Here is a 24775-nt window from a genome sequence, read left to right on the forward strand (position 1 = left end):
CCAAATAAAGGCAGAGGTTCTTCCAGATTGCCTAGTTCTTTGCTCTTGCAGGTCCACAGAGAAATCTGACAAGCCACCAGGATTTCTTTGCCAGTGCTGAGTAAAGCCAGCCTGCGGAGACAGACAGTAGGTGGGGCGCAGTGCTCAAAGCTGCCCCTCTCTGAGAACACTCTAACCAAACACTCCATCCCTGAACCTCACCTTCAGCTCTCAGGCCCCACGTGGGGGCTCTGAAGGTGGCTATAGAAAGATGTGAATGTCGGGACAATTAAGGGTGTGAATAGGAGAGTTTCTGTTTCCAGTTCCAGAGAGTGATCAACACAGTGTCATCTGAACCCAGCTCATGAGTCAAACTGCCCGCCTCACAGCTATGCCTGAGGGAATGGGAACAGCAAATGCATTTACCCTGAAGGGGTGGTCCCATGGACTAGCCAGAGGGGAAGGTGCTCGGGGACAGGTGCTGTCTGCCTCCACTTGCTCACACCTCCCCTTGGGCATGACCTCCCCTGTGTGGAGACACACAGCCCTGCTCTCACCTGGAAGATCCACATCTGCAGATCTGCCTCATCTGCCCCTTCTCTCACCATCGCCAGGAACTAGGATGGCTATCAAATTTGCCATAATGTATTTTCATACATAATGAAAGAGGAGCATCTCCCTGCATCATGGGTAGCTAGTGTGTCCTACCACATCTCTGCTGAGCACAGGAATGTATAAACGCACTTTAAAACATGTGTATGGGTTATGGGTGGTGGCTCACGTCTGTAATCCCAGCACTTTGGGAGGCCAAGGCGGGCAAATTGCTTGAGGTCAGGAGTTCAAGACCAGCCTGGCCAACAGGGTGAAACCCTGTTTCTACTAAAAACACAAAAAATTAGCCAGGCATGGTGGCACACACCTGTAGTCCCAGCTACTCTGGAGACTGAGGCAGGAGAATCACTTGAACCCGGGAGGTGGAGGTTGCAGTGAGTCGAGATCGTGCCATTGCACCAAAAAAAAAAAAAAAAAAAAAAAAATGTGTGTATGATCCACCCCTTGTGAGGCTGAGGTGAGGGATCACTTGAGCCTGAGAGTTCAAAGCTGCAGTGAGCTGTGATGGCGCTACTGAACTCCAGCCTGAGCAACAGAACGAGACCATGTCTTAAAAAAAAAAAAAAAAAAAGACACAACTGTGGCATTTAAGGTCTCTGAACCCTACAAAGGGTCTGTAAGCAACTGGCAATTGGCACCCCACCCCTATGGTCTACTTTCTTTCCCAGACCCAGTTGACCAGACCCACTTTCTTCCCCCACCCCCGCCGCTAAGACAGAGTCTTGCTCTGTCACCCAGGCTGGAGTGCAGTGGCACGATCTTGGCTCACTACAACCTCCGCTTCCTGGGTTCAAGCAATTCTCCTGCCTCAGTCTCCCAGGTAGCTGGGACTACAGGTGTGCACCACTATGCCCAGCTAATTTCTCTATTTTTAGTAGAGATGGGGTTTCACCATGATGGCCATCATGCCCAACTAATTTTTGTATTTTTAGTAGAGGCAGGGTTTCACCATGTTGGCCAAGATGGTCTCTATCTCCTGACCTCGTGATCTGCCTGCCTCAGCCTCCCAAAGTGCTGGGATTACAGGCGTGAGTCACCACACCCAGCCCAGACCCACTTTCCATATCCTCTCAGGAAATAAGGTAAGACAACACTAGGACCTGCAGATGCTATTCAACAGAGAGGCAGGAGCACAGAGACAATCTATTTACAGTATTTATCTACCTTTACCACACCCCACACCACCTTTACCTGCCCCAGAAGGCTTCATGCTGCACCTTTAAACCTGCACCCACCTCTTGGTGGTATAAGTCCACATACATTTAAGTGGGAATTTCAAGTTCTGGACTGGAGTTCACCAAGAGAAATTTTGGTAATGACGTTCTATATCTGTACATTGCAATATGTTAGCCACTGGCCACATAAGGGTACTGTGCACTTGATATGTGGCTGGTGTGACTGAGGAACTGAATTGTTAATGTTATTCCATTCTAATTAATTTAAACTGAAATATCCACATATGGCTAGTGGCCAACATATTGGACAGTGCAGCTCTAGACAATTCCGGCCAAGCAGACCCTAGCACCAGAGTAAAAAAGCTAAGTTTCAGAACGATGGGAGCAGGCTCTCCAGGAGAGGACCAGGTACCTTGTCCCTAAGCATTGAATGGGGCCACTGCCCTCTCCAAAAGGAAGCAAGGCAGGATGGGCAGAGGCAGCTGAAGGTGAGCTTAAGGACGAGGCACGATTAACACAGAACCTAATGGGGTCATAATGGGGGATGATATATGGAAATGAAGCATAAGGAGAGGTAGAGATGGAGGTGGAGGAGGGAAAGGAAGCAGGTCCCTCCCTGTTGACTTAGTACTAGCACCAATCCTGGCAAGCTCTAAAACCTTTATTACACCCTTTTCCCCTTCCCCCCATTATTGTCACATCCAGTGAAAGAATCATTGCCTATCTTCTAATGCAATCCTCTCATTCCGCAGATGCATAAACCGAGGCTCAGAGAGGTGACCGGATTGTCCAGTCATATGTTGAATCTGTAGCAGGATCAAGTCCAGACTGTGTCCTCCCCACTCTCAAGCCCATGTGCCCTCTCCCACCCTTAACCAGCTCCACTAAAAGAAGGCAGGACTGCGGAAGGAGAACTGCAGGTAGACAACGAGCAGGCAGAGAGAGGCCCAGAAGAGGCACCAGCGAAGAGACAAGAAGTTGTAGCCGGATCCCGCCTGGGCCCTCGGCTTGGAGGCTTCAGAGGTGTAGGTGGTCACCTCCTCCTCCAGCAGCTTCTCGCTGGGCTTCCAGTGCACGATGCCCTCCTGGCAGGCCTCACAGAACTCTGCACGATGCGGCCCGCTGTCCGGGCGGCTGGCCACGTGGATGCGGTACTGGCCACCATCCTCCTCGTAGCACTGATCGCGCAGGCTGGTGATGAGGTTGTCCACCAGGCCCTCGATGTTCTCCTCCAGCATGCTGGACTCATCCAGCCGCGCCGTGCCGCACTCATAGCACAGCTGCTTGAAGACGCGCATGCGCACCGAGCCCATCCGCCGGGCACGGTCCAGGAACATGTGGAAGAGGATGACCACGTGGGCAGACTGCCAGGTGTGCCAGCACCAGGAGCAGTGGAACCTGCCGGGAGGAGAAGGAGGGGTGGAGAAGGTGGGCATCCCAGAGAAGCCTGCCCTGAGAAGCTCTGAGAGGGGAAAAAAATGCCTGTGTGCCCGTGCTTGGAGATGGAGGCAGTGTTTACTGCCCTGTGGATTCATTAGCACTCCAAGGCCGGCCTGCTCTCGCCTCCTCCTGGTGAGCACCCCTGGGACCCGAGCAGCATCCTCAGGAGCCAGTGCCGGAGCCATCTGGCATCCAGCAGTGCTCTAGAGCGTGCCTCCTGCGGTCTCAGCTGCCCCCCAGCCCGATGCACTCAAGGCTTGCACCTGGGCGCTGTGCAGGGTCATTCCCCTCTCTCTGGGCTTCATTTCTCATTTGTGAAATGTAGTGTGTTGGCGTCCAGTAAGGGTCCTTCCTCTGTGACCTCCTGCGACTCTAATAGGATGACATACACCATCTAACTCATGCATCTTGCTTACTCTGGGGAGAAGAGACGCCTCTAACTGTGCCAAGCACAGACCCTGGCACACTGTAGGTCCTCAGTAAACCACTGAGAATGATGGGATGGACAGACCGGTAGATGGGTAGGATCAACTGGCTTTTAGGAGGAACTACCAAGTTTAGTTACTACATCTTCACAAAGAACACTCCCCAGTCTCTTGACAAGTCTTCTCTAGATCCCACGCTAGCCCTGCAGTGGGGACTGGAAAAGAGGGTACTCATTCCCATTGCCACTCCACACACACACACACACACACACACACACACACACACACACACACACATTTTCTCTCTCTCTCTTACATGCACAGAGGCCACTTGGCGTAACCTGGGCTTTCTAGAGTCCCAGTCTCAGGAAGTGTGGTGGGTGGTAGCCTGGGGCTCATCTAGGCAAGCCCCACTCACTCCGCCCCCACCACTGCCTGCACACTTTCAGTGATGCAGCGCTCCTCACCTCCAGGGCAGTTCTTTCCTTCCCTGAGATGAGCCTCTTCCAGGCCTCTGTTACAGAGGCTTCACAGGCAGTCAGATGTCCACTGGGCTGACCCTGTCCTCGTCACTGGCCCTTTCTGGATCCATTGTATGATGGCCTTGAAGGACTTCTGATTAGGAACTCAATTCAATCCAACAGACACCATTCAACACCTCCCATATGCCAAGCACCACTGAACCCAGGCTATGGGATAGAGGTGAGGCCAAGCCTGGCTCTGACCCCTGAAAGCCTGATCACATGAGCATAGAACAGTACCCAGAATGGCCCAAGGTGGGGTTGGCAGGTCAGAGGAACCTAGCTGGTACTGAACCAGGAGAGGTTCCCCGCCCCTAGTGCTGGGTGAGAGCTGCAGGGCATCTGCCTGTTTAGAGACAGAGTGAGCCTGTGCACAAATAAGCTCATGGGCAGCAGTTCTTCAGCTCTTCCTGAGGCCAGCTGGGAGCCACAAGTCACCAGCCAGGAGTAAGAGGAGCTGACCCCTGAAGCAAGAGGAGACATGAGCTTGCTGAGCTCAGCCCCGAAACTCTGGATCCTGGGCACTCAAGTTTCCAGGCATCTGCACCTCTTCCACCAGGCAGTTCAAATGTTTATGTTTTCAGTCTCCTTCTACACCTTTTTACATCAAGCCAACCCAGAATTGCTTCACCTACATCAAGTTAGGCCTCACATCTTAAATTCAAAAATATCAGATCTGGGGGCAGGCGAGCTTAAGAAGCATCTAGTCCGCCCTTTATTTCACTGAGAAGAGACAGAAGCACAGATAGTAAGAGAGGCATCCATGTACACACAGCTAGTTAGAGGCAGAGCCAGTGCTCAGCACATAACAGGTACCCAATAGATGCTTCTTGAGTTGATGGAACTGACATGAATCAGCCAACCTCTGGTTTTCTGTCTTTTTTACACAAGGCAGGTTTACTCCAATAATTCCAGGTCTTGGGACAAGAGTACAAACGTAAGCTCCCTACCCACATCTTGCCTCCTCTGTTCCCACCCTCAGCACCATTCTGCACCATGAGAAGCTTCACACACATACACGTGAACAACCCAGCCTTTGTGTCCATGTTCTGGCTACATCTCCAGAGCACAGCCACTTACTGGCCTCTCTTGAATCCAAGGACACAGGAAAAAGGCCTGCACAGACCCTACAGATGGACTTGAGGTAGTTTGGGGAGGGATTTCTGTAGTCCCAGTCCTCAATCATGATCTAAAAGGAGGAAAGGCATGTGGACTTTAGACGGCCTCATCCCCTTGGCCTCAAGGACTCTTTGCCCTGTGGTAGATGTGCAGCTCCTATAAAGAGTGGGAACCTGGGCTCTAAGCTCCTAAAGAAAGTTTTGCTCAAAGCTAAATCTTTTTATCACAGGTGCATAGATAATAGAGCTAGAGTGGATTGGATCTATTATCTAAGACCAACCCCCTCATTTTGTAAATATAAAAACTGAGAGCCAGAAAGGAAACAGACTTGCCAAGTTTACAGGGCTACTTAGCTATATAGAGCCAGTTCATAGCACATAGCAGGTGGTCAATAAATGTTTATGTATTCAGATCAAATTGGATTAATTCACTAAACATATCTAGGAACAGAGCATAGCTGTACCCCCCGCATTCCCCCAACTCTTAGATTAAAACTTTCCCCAATGGACCTCATGGCCTCCTTCCTTCAGTTCCAACTCACTCTAAATGTCAGAGATTGCAGGGACATAGATGATATTACAGCTCTTCATTTAATGTGGACAACTAAGACCCAAAGATGGAACATAACTTTCTCAGGGTCACCCAGGGAGTTAGTGGTATTGCTAGGATTAAAAGCAAGAACTCTGTGACCCAGCCGGCTGTCTTTGTCTTTTTCCCCATCTGAGCTGACACCAGAATAAGCCTGCCCCCGGGACTGGGCTCTGTCTCTCCTTGGAAAGTACCCCACAGCTGTGACCCAGGGGCTGTCTGCAAGGTCCCTCCCCACTGAACCTCTCACCTGCCTGAGGCGTGCTTCTCCAGGTACTGCTTCCAGCCAGGGGCCAGCTCACTGGGCTTGAGGTTGGGGTCTATGATGAGCTCCCAGCTGTCCGCTGGCTTTGCCACCTCCATCTTCTCATAGAAGACTTTCTTCCACTCACAAGTGGTCAAGTTGGTACACATGGTCCTGCTGGCAGAGGTGGCAGTTCGAGCTCAGCCCTGGTGAGAACACAGAAAGAGCACGGATAGGTGCGGGACAATTCAGTGTCTACGGTCAGAATCCTCATCGGCAGGACTGGGAGTAAACAGGACCCAGCTCCCTCCTCTGTTACCCTGGAACCTGTTACCATGGTAGCCAGGCAGGGCACCAAGAGTGAGGGCTGGGGAGAAGGGAAGCCCCAAGGGGGAGTTTCAGGGCCCTGAGTTAGGCTTCAGAGGCAGCGCTGGGTAGGCCTGAGAGGAGCAAGCACAGTGGGAGGCCCAACCTCATACCACACTCATCTGGATTTCCAGAGGTCTCCAGGAGGCAAGGACTATTTGGTGGCCCTGCTTCACCCAACTGCTCTTCTAGCATTCTCCACATCATGTGCTATGGTAACTACGACACCCTAGGAAGTCAAGGAGAAATGAGGGACAGGGAAAGGCAGAGCCTGCTGCTTCCACACCCCCTGATATGCTGTGACCATCACTTACCATGTGCCTAGCACAAACTGCTTGACCTGTGTGCTGGCCAAAGCAGATCAGATCAGGAAACTGAAGTTTATGCAACCCCTAAGTGGCTCATCCAAGATTCAGATCTAGGCCTTCTGAAACCAAGCTCATTTGTTTATTTATTTTAGTACTATTGTGCTCCTAACAGGGAATTGAGTGAGAAGTAACATCTCTTTGCCCAGGGCAATCTTAGACCAGTTGGTGAGCTAGAATGTAATTTCATATGCCATGCAAAACACAGTAATAACATTTCAGATTCATAGCGTCATAGAACTGTTAGAGCCCATATTCAGTTCCTGGTCCCAAGCCAGGCTAAGGTGGCTGCTGGGGTAATGAGTTTGTTCTGTGCTGCAGGCTCCTGCTGCCTCCATTGCTGCTGAGCTGGAGCAAGAGAACATCCGTAGCTCTGTGATGCCCAATTTAAATTCTTTAGAAACCAGAGGGGAATCTGACTTCAAATTTGGTAATCCAAGTGAAGACATGGTTACCTGAAGGGAGGCTGCCTTGAGCATGGAAAAGACCAGGCATATGGCTGCTTACCCTAGCTTTGGTCCAACTTCCAGCTGTAATCATCTTACGATTCTTTAACCCGGAAGTCTGGATCCCTAGACACGCAGAGTTCCAACAGAAAAGAGCTTCAAGAAGTGAAACAGGTTGCTAAGAACCGGAAGCTCTTGGTGTTGAGTTGCCAAGTGGTTTTCAGGAAGTGTGAAGTCAAGGACAATGTCACTGGATTCTCTCTTGAAATGAAAAGTGTTACTCTAGTGGCTTTGTGCTAAAGACCTCAGAAAGGACACAATTGTCTTTGAACCATTGACTGACAGCTCTAGAAGAGCTTTTTTATTTTTAAAAATCTGGTTTATTTCTTAAACTCTTCATTTCTTAACCAAAATTTCTTGACATTGAATTAAAACAACTGAGGCCTGGAAATGGAAAATTACTGGCCCAGGCTCTCAGGACTGGGTAGCTCAAACCTCACTGGGGATTCCCTTAGAAGCCAGTCACCAGACCAGGTGAGACAGAGGGATCCATGAATGGCCAGGAACTGAACGAAGCTGAGATGAGCTTATGGCCTGGCCTAGACCCTCGTGCCAGGAAAGAACCTCTGAGAAATAGTATACCCTTGTTCCCAGAACAAATGGCAATAAAGGAAAAACAGAAAGAGGATGAGAATTGTCAGGGTTTACCTGTATTTTTTTTTCCTCAAATAATGCAATCCCCTTAGGCCTAGTATCAGGTTTAATTTAGCATAGCAGCTTCTAAGCAGAGACCAATAGAATTCATCTTTCTGTATAACAGCACTGTTTTCACTTTTCATACAATCAGTGAGCACAATTACTACTTCAATTTTCTGCGAATGACACTATCTTATTCCAGAAACCACGATTTAAGAGCTCACAAATGTATATTGTATACAGCTGTGGCCACATCACACTCTGGCAGCTTCATTATACATATTTTGTCTAGGCAATACTTTTTCAAATAAAGAAATTGTTATTTCTTTATAAAATAAAATACTGAGCACCTGTATTCTGCAAACAAATCAGCAAGGGGGAGGGGATGGATAAAAGAATCACTTCTCCCCTTCAATTTGGAATGCAAGTTAATGAAGAGCTTTGTAAAATATTTATTATTCAATTTTACTTATTAGAGTAATGTAAGAAATGCCAGTGTGGAGCTTAAAATTATGAAGTAATGAAGAGTTGAAAAGGTGTGTACATCAAAATCACCTGGAGAGTTCTGAAAACTGTATACACCTCTGCTTCAGAGATTTCAATACATGTTCTTGAGGAGACAAATTTGCTCTCCACCTACTCCAGTCCTGGGAAGAATCCCTTCTATTGCCAGCCATTGTTACTGATGGGATATGTTGTCCCACAGGCTACTGGAGGCCAAAAATGAAAAACAAAAAAAGAAGATCGAGTAAAATGAGCTAGTGGTTTATAATATTTCTTTACCAGGAAATAGATCCAGGACAAATGCAAGGTGTGTCCTATCTTCTCCTGTGTCTCCGCAATTCAAAGAACCATAGACGATGCTATAGGGCGAATCCAAGATCCCCTGGGGAGTATTTTCAAGAGATATTAGGAAGGCCTCTCCATCCCCAGGATGTAGCACTTAGCAACAGCATGGTCCAAGCTCCCACTCTTTGGGTGGGAGCTGACCTCTGAATCTCAGGGGAGGCCACACAGAGCAGTCCATGGCTCTCTAATAGTGGCACATAGTGGAATCTTCCCAGGAAGATTTCACGCTGCCCTTTTATTAATTGGCAGCAACCAGAGCAACTGCAGGCAAGTGACATTCTATTTCTGCTGGTGTCCAAGGGCCCAAATTCTGTGCACCATACTTCCCAGCACCCCAAAGGCTCTGGAATCTGTATTAAGAGTGACCATATCCACTTATCCTTTTTTCCGGGCCTTATTATCCTAGGTAGAGATTTGGTGACGAATCTCTTATGGGATGTAAATACATAAAAAGACAGATAGAAATAGGGTGTGCTCCATGCAAGGGAGAAAGAAAAGATGGGGGTTGAGTTAGGAAGGAAGAATATAGAGGGTCTGGGGACACTTTCAGCAGGTACAGCCTATGCTGCTTCTGTCCAAGAGGCTGAGGGCCTTCATCAGAGTTCCTTAGCTATACTCAGAGAACCTGCTAGTTTCTGTTGAGCTGAGGCTCAACACACACAAAAATAGCCATGACTCCTCTCTGGGACACTCCTAGCCATCAAGGCAGGGTGAAAAGGGAGCATGGGATAGATTGTGCTGGCTTTTAAAGCATCCATTCTAAAAATGACAAGGCTGGGGTCAATCCTGGGCAGACTTTTAAAAATAGATATCTTTCCTTTTAAACACACATTTACCCAGTAGAACATTTGTAGTTCCAGGGCTTTCCAGGAGACACCAATTCACACAAGGAAAGGACCCATTAAAGCTGAGTCCATTCCTGAGGCAAGTCTCTCACGATAAATAGAACGAATTTTACCTTGAGTATCTATCTTTAGGAAACAGGTCACCTTCCAAAGACTGATGGGGATTCCTTGATGAGCAGTCAGAAAGGCTGTTTGGCCCCAACACTTAGCTCAGTTAACTTCCTTGGAGACTTTACATTCCCAGAATTGACTATGTACTTCAATTTACATGGGAGTGAGAAGGGAAAGGACTAATACACTCATTAGTATTGTATTTACCCTTAAGGCTGGATACTGACTTTACCCTTTTTCTTATCCAAAAATCAAGATAAAATTGTTCAAGTGCATAAAATTGGACAAACATTACATAGATATTGCATAAACAGGCAGTTAAAAGCCCCCAGTAAAGATTTAAACAGACAACTTAGCTCTGACATTGGAACCAGAAGATACACAGTCAATAGGAGACACAGGTCCAAAATGATCAGGCTTTGCTTAGAGTTAAGTTAAATATGCTAGAAACACTTCAATTTATTTCCCCAGTTGTCAAACAATTGGAAAGAGCAGATCTACACACTATAAAAATGCTTTCTTACTCCCAAGGATAAGGCAGGTAGGTTTTATAGTAAAACAAAGCATATGAGATGCAGATCTTACATGAGACGTAAAACAAATATGTTAAACGAAGATGTTTTACATGAGATGTAAAACAAAGTATATGAGATGCAGATCTTTATATTTCTCAGTAAATTTGAGCTTTCTTGGTATATGCTTATAGACACTATAGTTAAAAAGCTACATTTCTTGCAAAGTCCCAAGGTAAATATAAGTAAAGCTTGGGAAGAGAGAATTCTACAAGAAAACCCACTGACCAGAATAAAAAGAATTTTAAAACAGAAAGATCCCTTGTTAGTGAAACAAGAAAATGGCCACAACTACAAGCCAGAACAATTATAGTTAAATTTGGATATAGAGTGGGAGCACATGAAGAACCAATGCATGCCTCACTTCATCTCACGCAGAGTGAATATTTCTTTTCTTTTTTTTTCTTGGGACAGTCTCACTATGTCAAGCAAGCTGGAGTGCAATGGCGTGATCTCGGCTCACTGCAGCCTCTGCCTCCTGAGTTCAAGCGATTCTCCTGCCTCAGCCTCCTGAGTAGCTGGGATCACAGACGTGCACCAGCACACCTGGCTAATTTTTGTATTTTTAGTAGAGATGGGGTTTCACCATGTTGGCCAGGCTGGTCTCGAACTCCTGACGTCGTGATCCACCCACGTCGGCCTCCCCAAGTGCTGGGATTACAGGCATGAGCCACTGTGCCTGGCCAGAGTGAACATTTCTTTAAACATGACCCACCCCAGTAGCAATGAGCACACCTACTACACACATCTGGGTTCCTAATACCATTCTCCAGTTAAAATAACAACAACAAACTAGGTCTTCTTGGAAAAATTATATGAAGGCTCATTCATTCCTATGTCTGGAGGTTGATGCTGCCTGTGAGATGGGACCACAGCTAGGTCTATGGGCCAAAACATCTACACATGGCCTTTCTATGGAGCCTGGGCTTCCTCACAGGATGCTGGCTGAGTTCCAAGGGCTGTGTCGCAAGAGAATCAGGCAGAAGCTGTGCTTCCTTTTATGAGCTACCCTCAAAAGTCACAAGGCAACACTTTCACCATTGCCCAGATTCAAGGTAAAGGAGCATAGACCCCACATTTGGATAGGAGGAAAGTCAAAGCTATGTTGTAAGAAGATGCAAGTCGGGAGATACCAATGTGATCGTCTTTGGAAAACATGCATTGTCACAGCAGGTAGGGAAGTCAATAAGGCTTCCACAGAAGGAGTGGTATGTGAATAAACCCTTACAGGATGACCAATTGGCAGCTAAATAAAAAAAATGTTAAAGGGGTGCTTTTCCCTAAGGAGGGGAAAGCATGGGCAAAGACTTAGAAAATGAAATGACATAGAATCATTCTTGAGACTCCATATCATTTAGGACATCTGGATCACACAGATGGGTGATGGAAGTTGAGGCCCGAAAGATACATGGGACCTGGATTATGGAGTTTTTAACACCCTGGCAAAGTTGAGATTTTGCCTTAGAGGGGATGTGAAATTACTAAGTCGTTTTAGGCCTGAACTACATGATCCTATTTGCATATCAACAATGTGCTATTTAAACGCATTGCTCTCTCTCTTCCTTTTCCCCATAAATTGGCTGGTGTCTAAAAATGCTGTTTCCATGACACACTTGCCGTGAATTCTAATCTGCTTAGCTCCTTGCAAACCTAGATCCCTCTGTAGGAGGTGTGAAAAGGACCTTCACTCCATTAACCGAAAGTGTTCTCTAGGGGACACTCCATTGAGTATTCTTTTGTACACTCCCAATTAAAACCTACTGGATTAAGTGTGATGAGAAGATGGAGAAACAGTTTACAATGTTTTATATTGAAAAGTTATTAATAGAGTTGGAATATTCAATTTTTAATGAGTTTTCATTGTCCGTAAAGCTTCTATGGACTATTTTCCCTAATGAAGGTACATGTGAATGAGAAATAGATACATTGATGCTTATAAGTCTCCAGTAGTACATCAGCATGTGACAAATGAACACAGACACCCACGGGCTATATCTACCAAATTGCCTTAAATCTCCTACCTAGATTTTTCATGCTATAGGAAGATAGAAAAATCTTAATGTGGATTTATGCTGGTAAGCAGGGGGAAAGAAGGAGTTTGAAAATAATTTACAGTGAAGAGTAAACTCTGTGATGATAAAGTAGAAACTGCTGGTGCCGGTGCCATAACAGTTACTTAATCTGTGTCATGACCTGAAAGGCAATTAAAGGAAGTCTGAGTGGGTGAAGAAACTCTTAAGATTCAGTCCAAAATGGTTTCCATGTCCAAGGGGACCCATTGATGGAAGCTGGTCAGGGGACACCAAACTCATTCTATCCAGAGAATTTGTATGATGCAAGAAATAGCAAAAGCTTCAAGCTGATTCTCGAGGCATCAGAAGCTGGGCAAAGAAATAGCAGACTAGTTCCTCATCTTAAATACTAGTTGCAGGAGCGGACCTTAATTTAATATACCTTAATTATAATAAAAGGTAATAGTGATAAAGTCCTCACTATGCACTATGAGTTTTTCTAAGTACTTTACATATATTAATTCATTTAAGCACACACAAGAACCCTATGAGGTGGATACTATAATTATTTTCCCCATTTGACATAAGAGGAAACTGGGACTCAGAAAGGTTGAGTGATTTACTGGAGGTCATATAGTTAATAAGTGACAGTTCTGGGATTTGGACTCATACAATCTGGCTTACTGACTATGCATACTTGTCCACTAAGCTATTCCCTAGGCCCAGTTTTTTTTTTTTCCTTTTTTTTTTTTTTTCCTGTCTTCCCTGGAGTAGAACCTAGGCACAGTTTTTAAAGTAATAATCTCATTGTAAAATTTCAAAAGATACAAAAATATATTAACTATTAAACGAAAGTTCCATATCCTCTTCGCCCCACTCTCCCTGCCCTTCATTTTTTCCAAGTTACTATTGTTAAACATTTAGGATTTATTTGATTAAAGAATGTATTTGATTTTTTAAAACATTGCACTGTTTTATAGTATCTCTAATGTTTAAAAAAAGTTATATGGCATTGACATCTTCCAAGTTTGGTGCACAATGGCTTGTGAGACACAGATTCGGAGCTTGTTTGTGAGCCTCTATTAGCTCATGAGTGTCCCTATCTGAAACCTGCATCAGCACCTCACCGTGGCTTGCATGTTCCACTGCACGGGCAGTACCTTGGGAATTTATTAAAATACTGTCTCTGGCGGGCACGCCTGTAATCCCAGCACTTTTGGAGGCCGAGGTGGGCAGATCATGAAGTCAGGATTTCCAGACCAGTCTGGCCAACATAGTGAAACCCCATCTCTACTAAAAATACAAAAAATTGGCCAGGCATGGTGGTATGCCCTTGTAATCCCAGCTACTCAGGAGGCTGAAGCAGGAGAATCGTGTGAACCCAGGAGGCAGAGGTTGCAGTGAGCCAAGATCACACCATTGCACTCCAGCCTGGGTGACAGTGTGAGATTCTGTTTCTAAATAAATAAATAAATAAAATACTGTTTCTGTGTGAAATGTTTATCTAAAGAGGGAGGAAACATCATTAAAATTTGAAAAAAATGTTAACATGATGTGAGGACATGCATTGGCAACATATGTAGGATGAACAATTTCATATGTCAACTTCGCTTGACCAAGGGGTGCTCAAATATCTGCTTGGACACCATTTCTGGATGTGTCTGTGAGAGGACATGCATTGGCAACACACGTATGATGAATAATTTTATATGTCAACTTCGCTTGACCAAGAGGTGCTCAAATATCTGCTTGGACACCATTTCTGGATGTGTCTGTGAGGGTGTTTTTGGAAGAGATCAGCTATTTGAACTGGTGAATTGAGGAAAGCAGATGGCCCTCCCAACGTGGATGGGCATCATCCAATCCATTAAGGGCCTGAATAGAACAAAAAGACAATGCAGGAAGGTTGAATTCACTCTCTGCCTGACTTTTGAGCTGAGACATTGATCTCCTCCTGCCCTCAACTCCTGATTCTCAGGCCTTGAGACTCAGGCTGGAATCTACAAGATCAGCTCTCTGGCTCTCAGGCCTTCAAACTGTACCACTGGCTTTCCTGGGTCTTCAGCTTGTAGTTGGCAAGACTGTGGGACTTTTCAACCTCTGCAATCACATGAGCGAATTCCTCATAATAAATGTCTTCCTAAATATCCATATATATATATATCATATATTATATGTGTGTATGTGTATATCCTATACAAGCACACACACATAAATATCTATCTTATTGGTTCTGTTTCTCTGAAGAACCTGGGAACCATATGATATGTATGGTTCTCCATATATTTAGGTGTGTGTGTATATATATATATACGCATGTGTGTATATGATATACATATACATATATGTATATGTGTGTATATATTACCTAAATATATGGAGAACAATACAAATACACATACACACACACAAACACATATACACACCCCACATATAGTACTTATCAATTCCATTTCTCTGGACGACCCGGATTAATACACAATGATTCTCTTTAAATGGGATTTCAGTAAAAGCCTGAAAACCTCTGCAAACATTTCTGGGTTTTCGACTGGAGGATTCCTGAAAGCGTAGGCAAAAATTCTCTGGCAATGTCAAGGGTCCACTCTGTTGGCACAAAGCTCTTTATGGGGAGTCAGGAGACCTAGATTCTTATCTCAAACTTGTAATAACCCTAGATAAATCAGTTTAGTACCCTGAGCATCAATTTTCTAGGTGCCGAATTAGAAATTTCAAAGGTGCTGACCTCTGAAGCCCCATTCTCTGCTGAGATTTTGGATGTCTAAAGGCACCATGTAAAGCAAAGTGCTCTCACTGATCCTAATACGCATAGCCACCCCTTTTGCTGTTTCTATGCATCTCTACCTTGGTTTCAGTAGGCTTTTGATTCCAATGGCTCAAAGAGTCTTCCAGCTTTGTTGGCGCTTTAGGATCTAAGGGAATATGGGTGGTGTCCAGGGGGGTCTATTTTTAAATGCATTCAGTAAGCATTTATTAACACCTTGTCAGGTGAGGCTCTGAGGCTATCGGCATGACTGAAACATGGTCCCTGCCCTCATGGATTCAGTCTGGGGCAGAGATAGTCTTACCTTTTTATTTGTTTTCAGCCTTGAAGAAATCAACACCTGCACCACGCACTATGCCATTAGGGAACCCACTGCTCTCCTGTTAGAAGTAAACTCTCAGCTTTCCTTGTTTGACCCATGAGTTGTTTTGAAGGAATTTTTAAAAAATATATAAACAAGTGGAATTTTTCCAGTTCCCTTTTTATTGTTGATTTCTAACTTAATTGTACTGTTCTTAGAGAATGTGGTCTGTATGGCACCAATCCATTGAAGTTTTCTAAGGCTACTGTTGATCTTTCTTAATTATGCTTTTCTGTATTTAATTTTTAAACATTTATGCTGACTCAATTTAGAGAGATAATATGATAATTACAACCTCAGAGTCTAGAGCCAGATCTTGATTTTCCTCTCAGCTCTGCCAGTGACTGGCTGCATAAAATTGGGTGATGATCTCAGTCTCCACATCTGTAAAGTAAGAATAATAAAAGAGATGATTACAGTGGGTTCCGAAGAGGATCAAATAAGCTTATACTTGCACAGAACCAAAAACAGTTCTTGGCACATAGTGAGTGCTCAGTAAATGTTATTTAATATTATTTTTCTACTTATATATTCCATTTATAGAACATTCTCAAAAAGACAAAATTATAGAGGTGGAGAACAGATCAGCGGTTGCCAGAGGTTAGAGATGAAGGGAGGGAAACAGGATGATGATAAAAGGGTAGCACAAATGGTCTTCGAGATGATGGAACTGCTGTATATCTTGATTGTGGTGGTGGCCATGTGAATCTACACATACAACAAAATTGCATAGAAACACACACACACACATACGCACATACACATACACACGCGTGCATGTAAAACGAGGTAAGTCTGAATAAGGTCTGTGGATTATACCCACTGTGTCAACTTCCTGGCTTGGATATTGTGCTATCGTTAGGTAAGACCTTACCATTGAGGGAAACTTGCAGAAGGGTACACAGGACCTCTCTGCACTATTTTTTGTAACTTTTTGTGGGTCCATAATTATTTAAAAATTTAAAAAACTTTTAAATGCTCCTAGTATATGGTGAATGTCTAATAAATGTTATTTATTACGTTTTGTCATAGCTGTTTTTCAAGTTTTTATGTATATTTAACATATTTTAATTTTGAAATTAAATTCAGAACAATAGATACTATTTTAAAAAAGACAAAGTGTGTCTCAGCAAAGTTCCATACTGTTACATGTAGAGGAACTTTGAGCCCCTTGTGAGCTGAAAAATGGCTTAGAATTTCTGATAACTAGTGTCTTTTTGTTAGCTCCTTTTGAATTGTGAAAATATCAGGAGGCGTGAATAAGAAAACTCTAAGTCCTGAGTCCATGCATGTTGGTCTCCTGGATGCAAGAAAACTTGGGAACAATAGATGAGAAAGGGCTGGCCCCAAGCAATTAGAACTCTGCGGCCTCAACGAATGGTTTATATTCCCAGAACACCCCTAGTGAGAGCAATCTCCTACCTCCATCACTCAGTTACTTTGACCAGAAAAGTCCTTGTCACTGTTTCCAAAAGGGGTCCTGAAGATTATCCTATACAGTCTTTGCATTTGCAATCAGAAGCTGAGGCTGAGGGACGGTAAGTTTCCTGACCAAGGCCAGTAGCTGGTCAACAGCAGAGCCTGGTCTTCAATCAAGGCAAAAGCTGTTTGCTCTGGGTCTCACTGTGGCAGGGCCCAGGACAGCAGGGATTTGATGCTGTCTCCCACCCACAACCACCCAGAGTCATTGAGTGTAATCAGGAGACCAGTGCTTAAGGGGCACCTCCTCAGGCCCTCAGCACTGAAGGGGAGCAGGGAGGAGACTGAGATGCACCCAGCCCACAGCCTAGGCACCAGCTGTCCAGGGACACGGGCCTACACTGTGATGCAGGTGGTGGGCGCCATGGCATGTCCCAGTGGCTTCCTCTCTGTCTACTCCCAGAATTTACAATTTTGACCCTAAGAGAATACCAACCCTAAAAGCCTAAATTTTCTCCTTACACTGTTGTGAGTTGAAAAAGCTGTGCTCAAGGGTACACAAATGTTACCAGTGGAGGGTGTCCAGGTTCTTGGCATTTTGAACAAAGAATTGGACAAAATGCACAAACAAAGCTATGAAAGAATAAAGCAAAGAGAGCATAGATTTATTGAAACGAAAGTATACTCCACAGAGTGGCAGTGGGCTTGAGCAAGCACCCCAAGAACGCTGGTTACAGAATTTTCTGGGCTTTAGATACCCTCTAGAGGCTTCCCATTGATTACTTGGTTCACACCCTATGTAAATGAAGTAGTGGCTCACAACCAATCTGATTGGACATGGAAGGTGACCAATCAGAGGCTAACATGAAGTTACAAAGTTACACCCATATTGCAAGTGAAGACTAGGCCTACAATCAGTCTGATTGGTTGCAGGAGGGGACCAATCAGAGGTACTTTCATTTTTAATTTGCAAGGCAGAAAAGCAGGAGGGGTGGGGGGAGCAAGTTGCAAAGGGAGTAGCCTCGGATCCTTTTGTTACTTGGGTGTGGAGAGATGGGGTTTTCCTTTTTATTCAGTTCTAGGAAACCAGTGCAAATTGGCCTTAGGTTCTCTGTCTCCAGACCCTATTCTCCTGCCTCACAAAGATAGGTGTACCTTTTTGTTAATTCACCCACTGACACACAAAGTTACTGCCTGTGCTAGCTGAGTGTCTGACAGCAAGTCAGAAGGCAAATGGTCTGTTCTCGGCCCTCACCCACTAGCCAGATATTCTTAGCCTCTCCTCTCCGAACCCCAGTTTTGTCACTTGCCAAATGGGATACCTTGCTTCCTTAACTGGCGAGATTGTAGTGAGGATTAAGTTAACCCTTGGAGATGAAAGGCTTTTGTGATTTGTAAAGTTTGTTATACTAGACACTAGATTAGTGTCATATCATAAACCCCTGCCTCTCTCCACAGTTCTACTAGGAATTGGCCTCTTTTGCCCAAGAATTGAGATATAACCCCTTACCTTTTCGAGAAGAGCTGGAAATTCCTGATCCCCAAAGGAATGATTCAGAGTGGAACTTTACACACATTCAAGTAGATCTCCGAAAGAAAGATTTGGGGGCCAGAGCCCCTCAGTCAGTTCTGTTAAATGGCTCTGCTGAGATGACGAAGAGGATTTAGAAAGAGAATAGGTACAAAGGCATAGGAGACCAACTCAAAAAATAGCACTGGCCCCATTTATACCTTCCTGCTTCCCTGGAGCCAGAAAAAGTGGCACCTGCAGCCTTCACTGCTTGGTCTACCCTGCCACCTTGTGGCTATTTGCTAGAATGCACCAGTAGAACAGCCTCAGAGAAAGCAGGGACCAGCAGGAACCCTTAATCACGCCCTCACTCCTTTGCTCCGTCACTCAACAAACCTGTACAGACGCTCACAGTTGTTCAGGCTGAAGAAATTCACAGGCTGGAAGAAGAGAGGGACTGAAGGGAGGGTAAATGGAGAAAAGAGACTTGCTAGGCAGGGGTCTTGGTGTTTGCAAAGACACTGAAGCCTCACAGGTTTGGGAAATGGTGAGCTTCTCCATGTGACTGAAGAATAGGGTGCACCAGGTAGAAATGATGGGAGATAGATTATAGCCTCACTATTAGAAAATGATATGTATGAAACTGTAAGCCTCTGTACGTTAGGAAAAAAACACAAACAAACAAAAAACAAGGAAAGACACAACTTGATCCCTGGAGTGCAGGTCAATTCAGGTTACAGGTTACAGGTTACAACCCTCCGCAAATGGCCCCCAGACTTCCATGGCCCTTCTGTCCTGAGACTCCTAGGAGGAAACACATACTCTGAATCCCTCGCCATGATTAAAATCAGTTTCTAAATGGGGTAGGATCTTGTGTAATCTCAAGTTTGAAAGGGACCTTAGAGTCATTTAATCCAACCCTCCCTGCAAGCCAAGATTGCTGCCAACTCACCACACATCTTAAGCTTAAATCACCTTCAGTGATGAGTTCAGATGCTCACCCAAAGCCCGTTCCATCTTTAGACACAGGAAATCCTTTATTCTATCAAGCTGAGTTCTTCCTGTTTATAATTCCTGTTCATTGATATAAGGTTCCCCCCGCCAGGGTTCTGTCAAAGAAGTAATCAGATACATGAATGTATATGAAGAAGGTAACCATTTAGTGGCAGCACTGAGGTTTCTGGAAATAGGAAATCATGGTAGTATTATTTCCGAGGAACTAATACTGGCATAGGCCTTGGGGGAGCTGTGTCCTAGTCCTTATAGAATTTCTTTGCTTAATGTCACTTGGCTTCCTTTCCTTTATGATAGAGTTGGATTCGATCAGAATTCTCACCACTGGTTCTAAGTCAGAATCATCTGGAGAGCAAGGAGCAGAATGTCTGAAAGCTCCCTATGGTACAGAACTGCTGGATGAGACCATCAGTGGGGTAAGCTCAAATACTCCATGATAATTCAAGACATGATTAACTATAAGTCTCCAGTTCTTGTTGAGGTTTTTATCAAGCCCATGATGGTCTGGTATGTAAGTTCTTGGTGATTCCTATTTCTTAAAGACCTACCTAGATCTACAGCTTTCTCCCATCTGCATGATCAAAGTGTGCCATTCACAGAGCACAATTATTTTGTTCTGTCGTGCTCTTTTGGACAGAGACCCACCAGTGACATAAAAGACAAAACTAGCTAGAGAAGAAAAAAGAGACGTATTGCCTGATCTTAGCCGAGTGCCATGACCTTCTTGTTCCCCATTCACCTCATCTGTAAAGAGGGAAGACAAACCCACTTCAGTGAGTTGTCGTGAGGGTAATTGAGACCATGAGTGTAAAGCCTACTGGCAATGAGAAGGCTCTCCAAATCTCAATTCCCTGAGTCTTTGACAGCAAGAAGAAAGTGAAAACGAGAAGCTAGGGTGGTGCCTTTTCTGAGAGCATTTTTCCTCATCTTTCTTCCCATAAACAGCCTCTGTTGAATTGTATCATGTCCCCACAAAATTCATACGTTGAAGTCCTAACTTCTAGTACCTTAGAATGTGACCTTATTTGGAAACAGGGTCGTTGCAGATATAATTAGTTAAGTTGAGATCATTAGAGTAGGCCTTAATCTAACACAAGTGATGACCTCATAAAAAAGGAAGAATTTTGGATACAGAGACACAAACACAGAAACACCATGTGAAGATGAAAAGATTGAGGTGATGCTTCTACCAGCCAAAGAGTGCCAGATTGCCAGGAAATGACCAGAAGGTAGGAGAGAAGCCTGGAACAGATTCTTCCTTACAGCCCTCAAAAGAAACCAACAGTGCCAACACCTTGATCTCGGACTTCCAGCCTTCAGAACCATGAGGCAATAACATTCTATGGTTTAAGCCATTTCAGCTGGTGGTACTTTGTTTCAGCAGCCTTGGCAAACTAATTACACCGCTAGAGGTGACTCCTACTGGTGACATCAAAGGACAGCTCTGTCCAGATGGAAGGAGGCACTGAAGTTCCACAGAACAAATGGGAGACACACGAGAACCCTGAGAGAGCCTCTCCATGGGCCACCAGCTCAACATGGCTGTCCACCTTGTACTGCTGTGAATGGACAATTTGCCATTCTGAACATGCCCCTTCTCAAGATATGCAGAATCCATAGGAACATCAATTTTTTAGTATACTTTAAGTTCTGGGATACATATGCAGAATGAGCAGCTTTGTTATATGGGTATATATGTGCCATGGTGGTTTGCTGCACCCACCAACCTATCATCTACATTAGGTATTTCTCCAAATGCTATCCCTCCCCTAGCCCCCAGCCCCCGACAAGCCCCAGTGTGTGATGTTTCCCTCCCTGTGCCTATATGTTTTCACTGAGGAACATAATTTATTAGCCATAGTTTTATATATTTTGGTGTTTCCTTGTAATTTTCCTTCCATATATGTCCATGTTTTGTTTTGTGATTTTGACTACGAAACTTTGAGGGCTGGAACCACGTTACAAACCTCACTGGGAGTCAGGTGATGTTTGATAAGAATTCTTGGTGTGACCTTAAGCATGTCACCTTTCTTTTCAGGCCTGGTTTCCTTGCCTATGGAAGAATTATTATCACTAAGCTCTCTCCAGTTACAATATTCTGTGATCCCAACTCCATATGTATTTACATAACCAACCTGCCTTCTTGGGGTCCTAAAGGGAAAGAAAGACCCAGGAAACTCATCTTTTAGATATGTTGAGCAGCTGTCATCTGGGGTTAAATGAGTCAGCCTCATTTAATAAGGGGCTAGACACCAAAGGTTTGGGAGCAATGTAGTACTCAGGGGCTGTAAACCCCACTATGTCTCTTTCCTAGACTCCAAAGTCCTCCTGCCTGGGCATCTGTCTTTCTAGAAGGCCACTTTTTTGTGTTAATCTTTTTTCTTTTTTTCTCCCATGAGTCATAGGGAATGAGAGAAGGCCACTTTCTTAGTGAGTGCTGAAGCTTTCTCTTCTTTGGAGGCAGGCCCTGGATGCTATATTTCATGTAATGGGCAGCCTTCCCATGGTAGGGCTGGGCTTCTGTGTACTGTTTTGAAGCTTCCTATCTCTGCTCTGGGATGGGAGGAACATTGACTTTCCAAGTGGGTACAGTATTTTGGGTAAATGACATTTTGTTTCTTACCTTGGAGGGATTACAGCATGCCTTGGCCTCCACTATAGAGAAGCTTGGGCCTAGTCAAAGAAGAGTAAGGATCCTTCTAATGGCAAACTCCCCAGAAGCATGGCTATCTGTGAAGCGTAAGGGTCCTTCTAATGGCAGACTCCCCAGAAGCATGGCTATCTGTGAAGCGTAAGGGTCCTTCTAATGGCAGACTCCCCAGAAGCATGGCTATCTGTGTGTAAATTATGCTCCTTTGGTTCCAGGAAATAGACTCATACAGGCCAGTCCAAGTAACGGCAGTGGTGTAGAAATGAAGGCAGTGACCCCATTATACAGTGGTTATAAGAGGGATGGATTATCCTAGAAATCTAAGACTGGAAACCCCCACACAGTTATAAGCTTCATAGAACTAGATCCTGAAAGGTCACCCTAGTTCTGCAGACCTCATTCTGGAGCTTTGCCGTTAATGTGGCCCAACTACTCTTCAGGGGTCAGCTTTTCTCTGCTCCTCTTCCTCATTCTAATTCTCTTAGTGCTTACCAATGCATGTCTCTGATAGAACACAGGACAACTTATTATTATTATTAATTTTTTTTTTGAAACAGAGTCTCACTCTGTTGCCCAGGCTAGAGTGCAGTGGCACGATCTTGGCTCATTGTAACCTCCACCCCCTGGGTTCAAGCAATTCTCCTGCCTCAGCCTCCCTAGTAGCTGGAATTACAGGCATGCGCTACCACCCCTGACTAATTTTTGTATTTTCAGTAGAGACAGGGTTTCGCCATGTTGGCCAGGCTGGTCTCGAACTCCTGACCTCAAGTCATCCATCTGCCTTGGCCTCCCAAAGTGCTGGGATTACAGGGGTGAGCCACCGTGACCAGCCTTATTATTAATTATTACTATGAGTGAGACAAAGAGAGAAAATGGAAACCCAGATTTCAAAGAGAATAGCTCATTTCTCCAAGAAGCCTGAGGCCTAACAATTGGATTGAACTGATTAAAGTTCTGATGACAACCATTGTGCGAACTCAGCCTACCCGGACACCTTTAGCTGCGGGACCTTGGACTAGTTCCTGCCTCCATTTCCCCATGTCTAAAACGGAACATTTGTAACCAGGCATGGTGGTGTGCCCCTGTAGTCCCAGCTACTCTGGAGGCTGAGGCAAGAGGATTGCTTGAGCTCAGGAGTTCAAGTGAGCTATGATGGTGCCATTGCCGCACCCCAGCCTGAGTGACAGAGCAAGACTCCATCTCTAAGAAAAATAAAATAATAATAAATAAATAAATATTAAAAATTAAAATGGAACATTTGCCTCTGGTTTTCCTTCCCTTAGGGTTGTGTAAAGAGCAGGAGCCTGTTCTCCACTCTCCACCCCAGGCTCTGGGCGGCAGTAGGAAAGTGCCTTCACCCCTCCTGCCTCAATCCTTTCATGGGTCAGGTGCAAGATTTGAGCTAGGTGATCTTACCACCCCATCCCTTCCAACTACTAAATAGCTCTGCATAATTCTAACCACCCCTTCCCTTCCAACTACTAAATAGTTCTGCATAATTCTAACCACCCCTTCCCTTCCAACTACTAAATAGCTCTGCATAATTCTAACCACCCCATCCCTTCCAACTACTAAATAGCTCTGCATAATTCTAACCACCCCATCCCTTCCAACTACTAAATAGCTCTGCATAATTCTAACCACCCCGCTTCTCTGGGATTACCCCTTACACATCCTCATCACACTGATCCTCAGAAACCTATCCTCTAAAAATCCCACAATGTAGAACGTCACGCATATTCCATGTATGGGTGAAAAGCTGCATTTACATCTTGCTTTTTAGTAAACATTTTATACTCCCTTTGCCCTGGCTTATCTGCTTAGAGACTTCTTTTTAGTTATTATTGATTGTCAATTGGCTGCAGTTACTCACTCTTTGATCTTCCCTTTTGTTTAAATGGCCACCCACACTATCTGCCCTCGCCCCTCCATCTCTCTATTAAACAGTAATGAAATGCAAACAAACTTGGAGGTACTCTGGGAGCAAAGGGACCCTGGGGCCAGCTTCCCTTAGGCCTGTGAATTGTCATTCCTGAAGCTGTCTGTTTTGTAAGTTCTCCTGCCAAGTTTCTATGGGAGCAGAGGGATCATTTTCTCCCTTTTCAAAGAGCAGGGTGAGTTGAGGCCTCGAGCTGGCAAGTCCTTTAAAGTCATTTTCAAAGGAAACCTGAGCTGAAAGGCCATGCAGCTGGCAGAGGGTGCTGTGCCTTTCTGAGGCTCTCTGTGGGGTGCTGGGTGGTCAGCTCCCATGGCTTCCCAGCACGTGCTCGGAGCCTGCTGCAAAGGCACTGCCAAGGGACACGGCTGCCCAACAAGTGGGCCCATGGCCCTGGGGACAGGCTCAACTCCACATGCTCTCCCCACTGCCACCCAGGAACAGGAAGGGGGGTGTGCAGGCTTCTCCTCTGGGCCAGTGACCAGAACCACACTTGTCCTCACTGTTCTCAGGTCAAACTTGATCCTTGGGGTTTTTTGAGGTGAAATAAAACTAGGTGCCAAAGCAAGCTAGGGTGAACTTGCATCTGAATCAGGGAATCATAAATGGTGTAGTTCACTCTCATGGACAGGTTGGAAAGGGGAACCAGAGGGAAAGTGCTTGTCCCAAGTCACACTGGAGGAGGTGGCTGAGTTCTACCGCAGGGCTCTTGGCACAGAGCACCTCTGCAGGGATGGA

At 45.1% G+C, this 24775-nt stretch overlaps 1 protein-coding gene and 1 long non-coding RNA gene across 4 annotated transcripts in view; one reads left to right on the forward strand and one right to left on the reverse strand.

The window, feature by feature from the left end:
* Positions 1–2273: 2273 nt before the first annotated feature.
* RTP2 (receptor transporter protein 2) lies at positions 2274–19719 on the reverse strand. Of its 3 annotated transcripts, none has more exons than XM_055111045.2 (6): positions 19390–19719; positions 18834–19241; positions 18438–18569; positions 15804–15892; positions 6110–6309; positions 2274–3164 (listed from the first exon to the last, which is right to left on the reverse strand). In XM_055111045.2, the coding sequence occupies exons 5-6, from the start codon at positions 6271–6273 to the stop codon at positions 2651–2653; spliced, it is 678 nt and encodes a 225-aa protein (XP_054967020.1). In that variant the 5' UTR covers positions 6274–6309; positions 15804–15892; positions 18438–18569; positions 18834–19241; positions 19390–19719; the 3' UTR covers positions 2274–2650. The 3 variants fall into 3 exon arrangements, with proteins under 3 accessions (XP_054967020.1, XP_054967019.1, XP_003825004.1); XM_055111044.2 differs by having other exon boundaries at positions 18438–18572; positions 19390–19717; XM_003824956.4 differs by having other exon boundaries at positions 18834–19433.
* LOC130541393 (uncharacterized) overlaps positions 6511–24775 on the forward strand; it is a 30569-nt gene continuing 12304 nt past the window's right edge. Inside the window, exons 1-2 of the long non-coding RNA XR_008955440.2 lie at positions 6511–6684; positions 19749–19867. This is a non-coding gene — a long non-coding RNA (uncharacterized LOC130541393). The remainder of the gene's footprint in view (positions 6685–19748; positions 19868–24775) is intronic.

Source organism: Pan paniscus, chromosome 2, assembly GCF_029289425.2.
Source record: "Pan paniscus chromosome 2, NHGRI_mPanPan1-v2.0_pri, whole genome shotgun sequence".
Lineage (NCBI taxonomy): Eukaryota > Metazoa > Chordata > Mammalia > Primates > Hominidae > Pan > Pan paniscus.

Coding starts and splice junctions, on each gene's coding strand:
- RTP2 (XM_055111045.2), bottom strand. CDS start 6,273: ATGTGTACCAACTTGACCACTTGTGAGTGGAAGAAAGTCTTCTATGAG. Junction 3,165..6,109: donor GAGAAGCACGCCTCAGGCAG/GTGAGAGGTTCA, acceptor TCCTCCCGGCAG/GTTCCACTGCTCCTGGTGCT.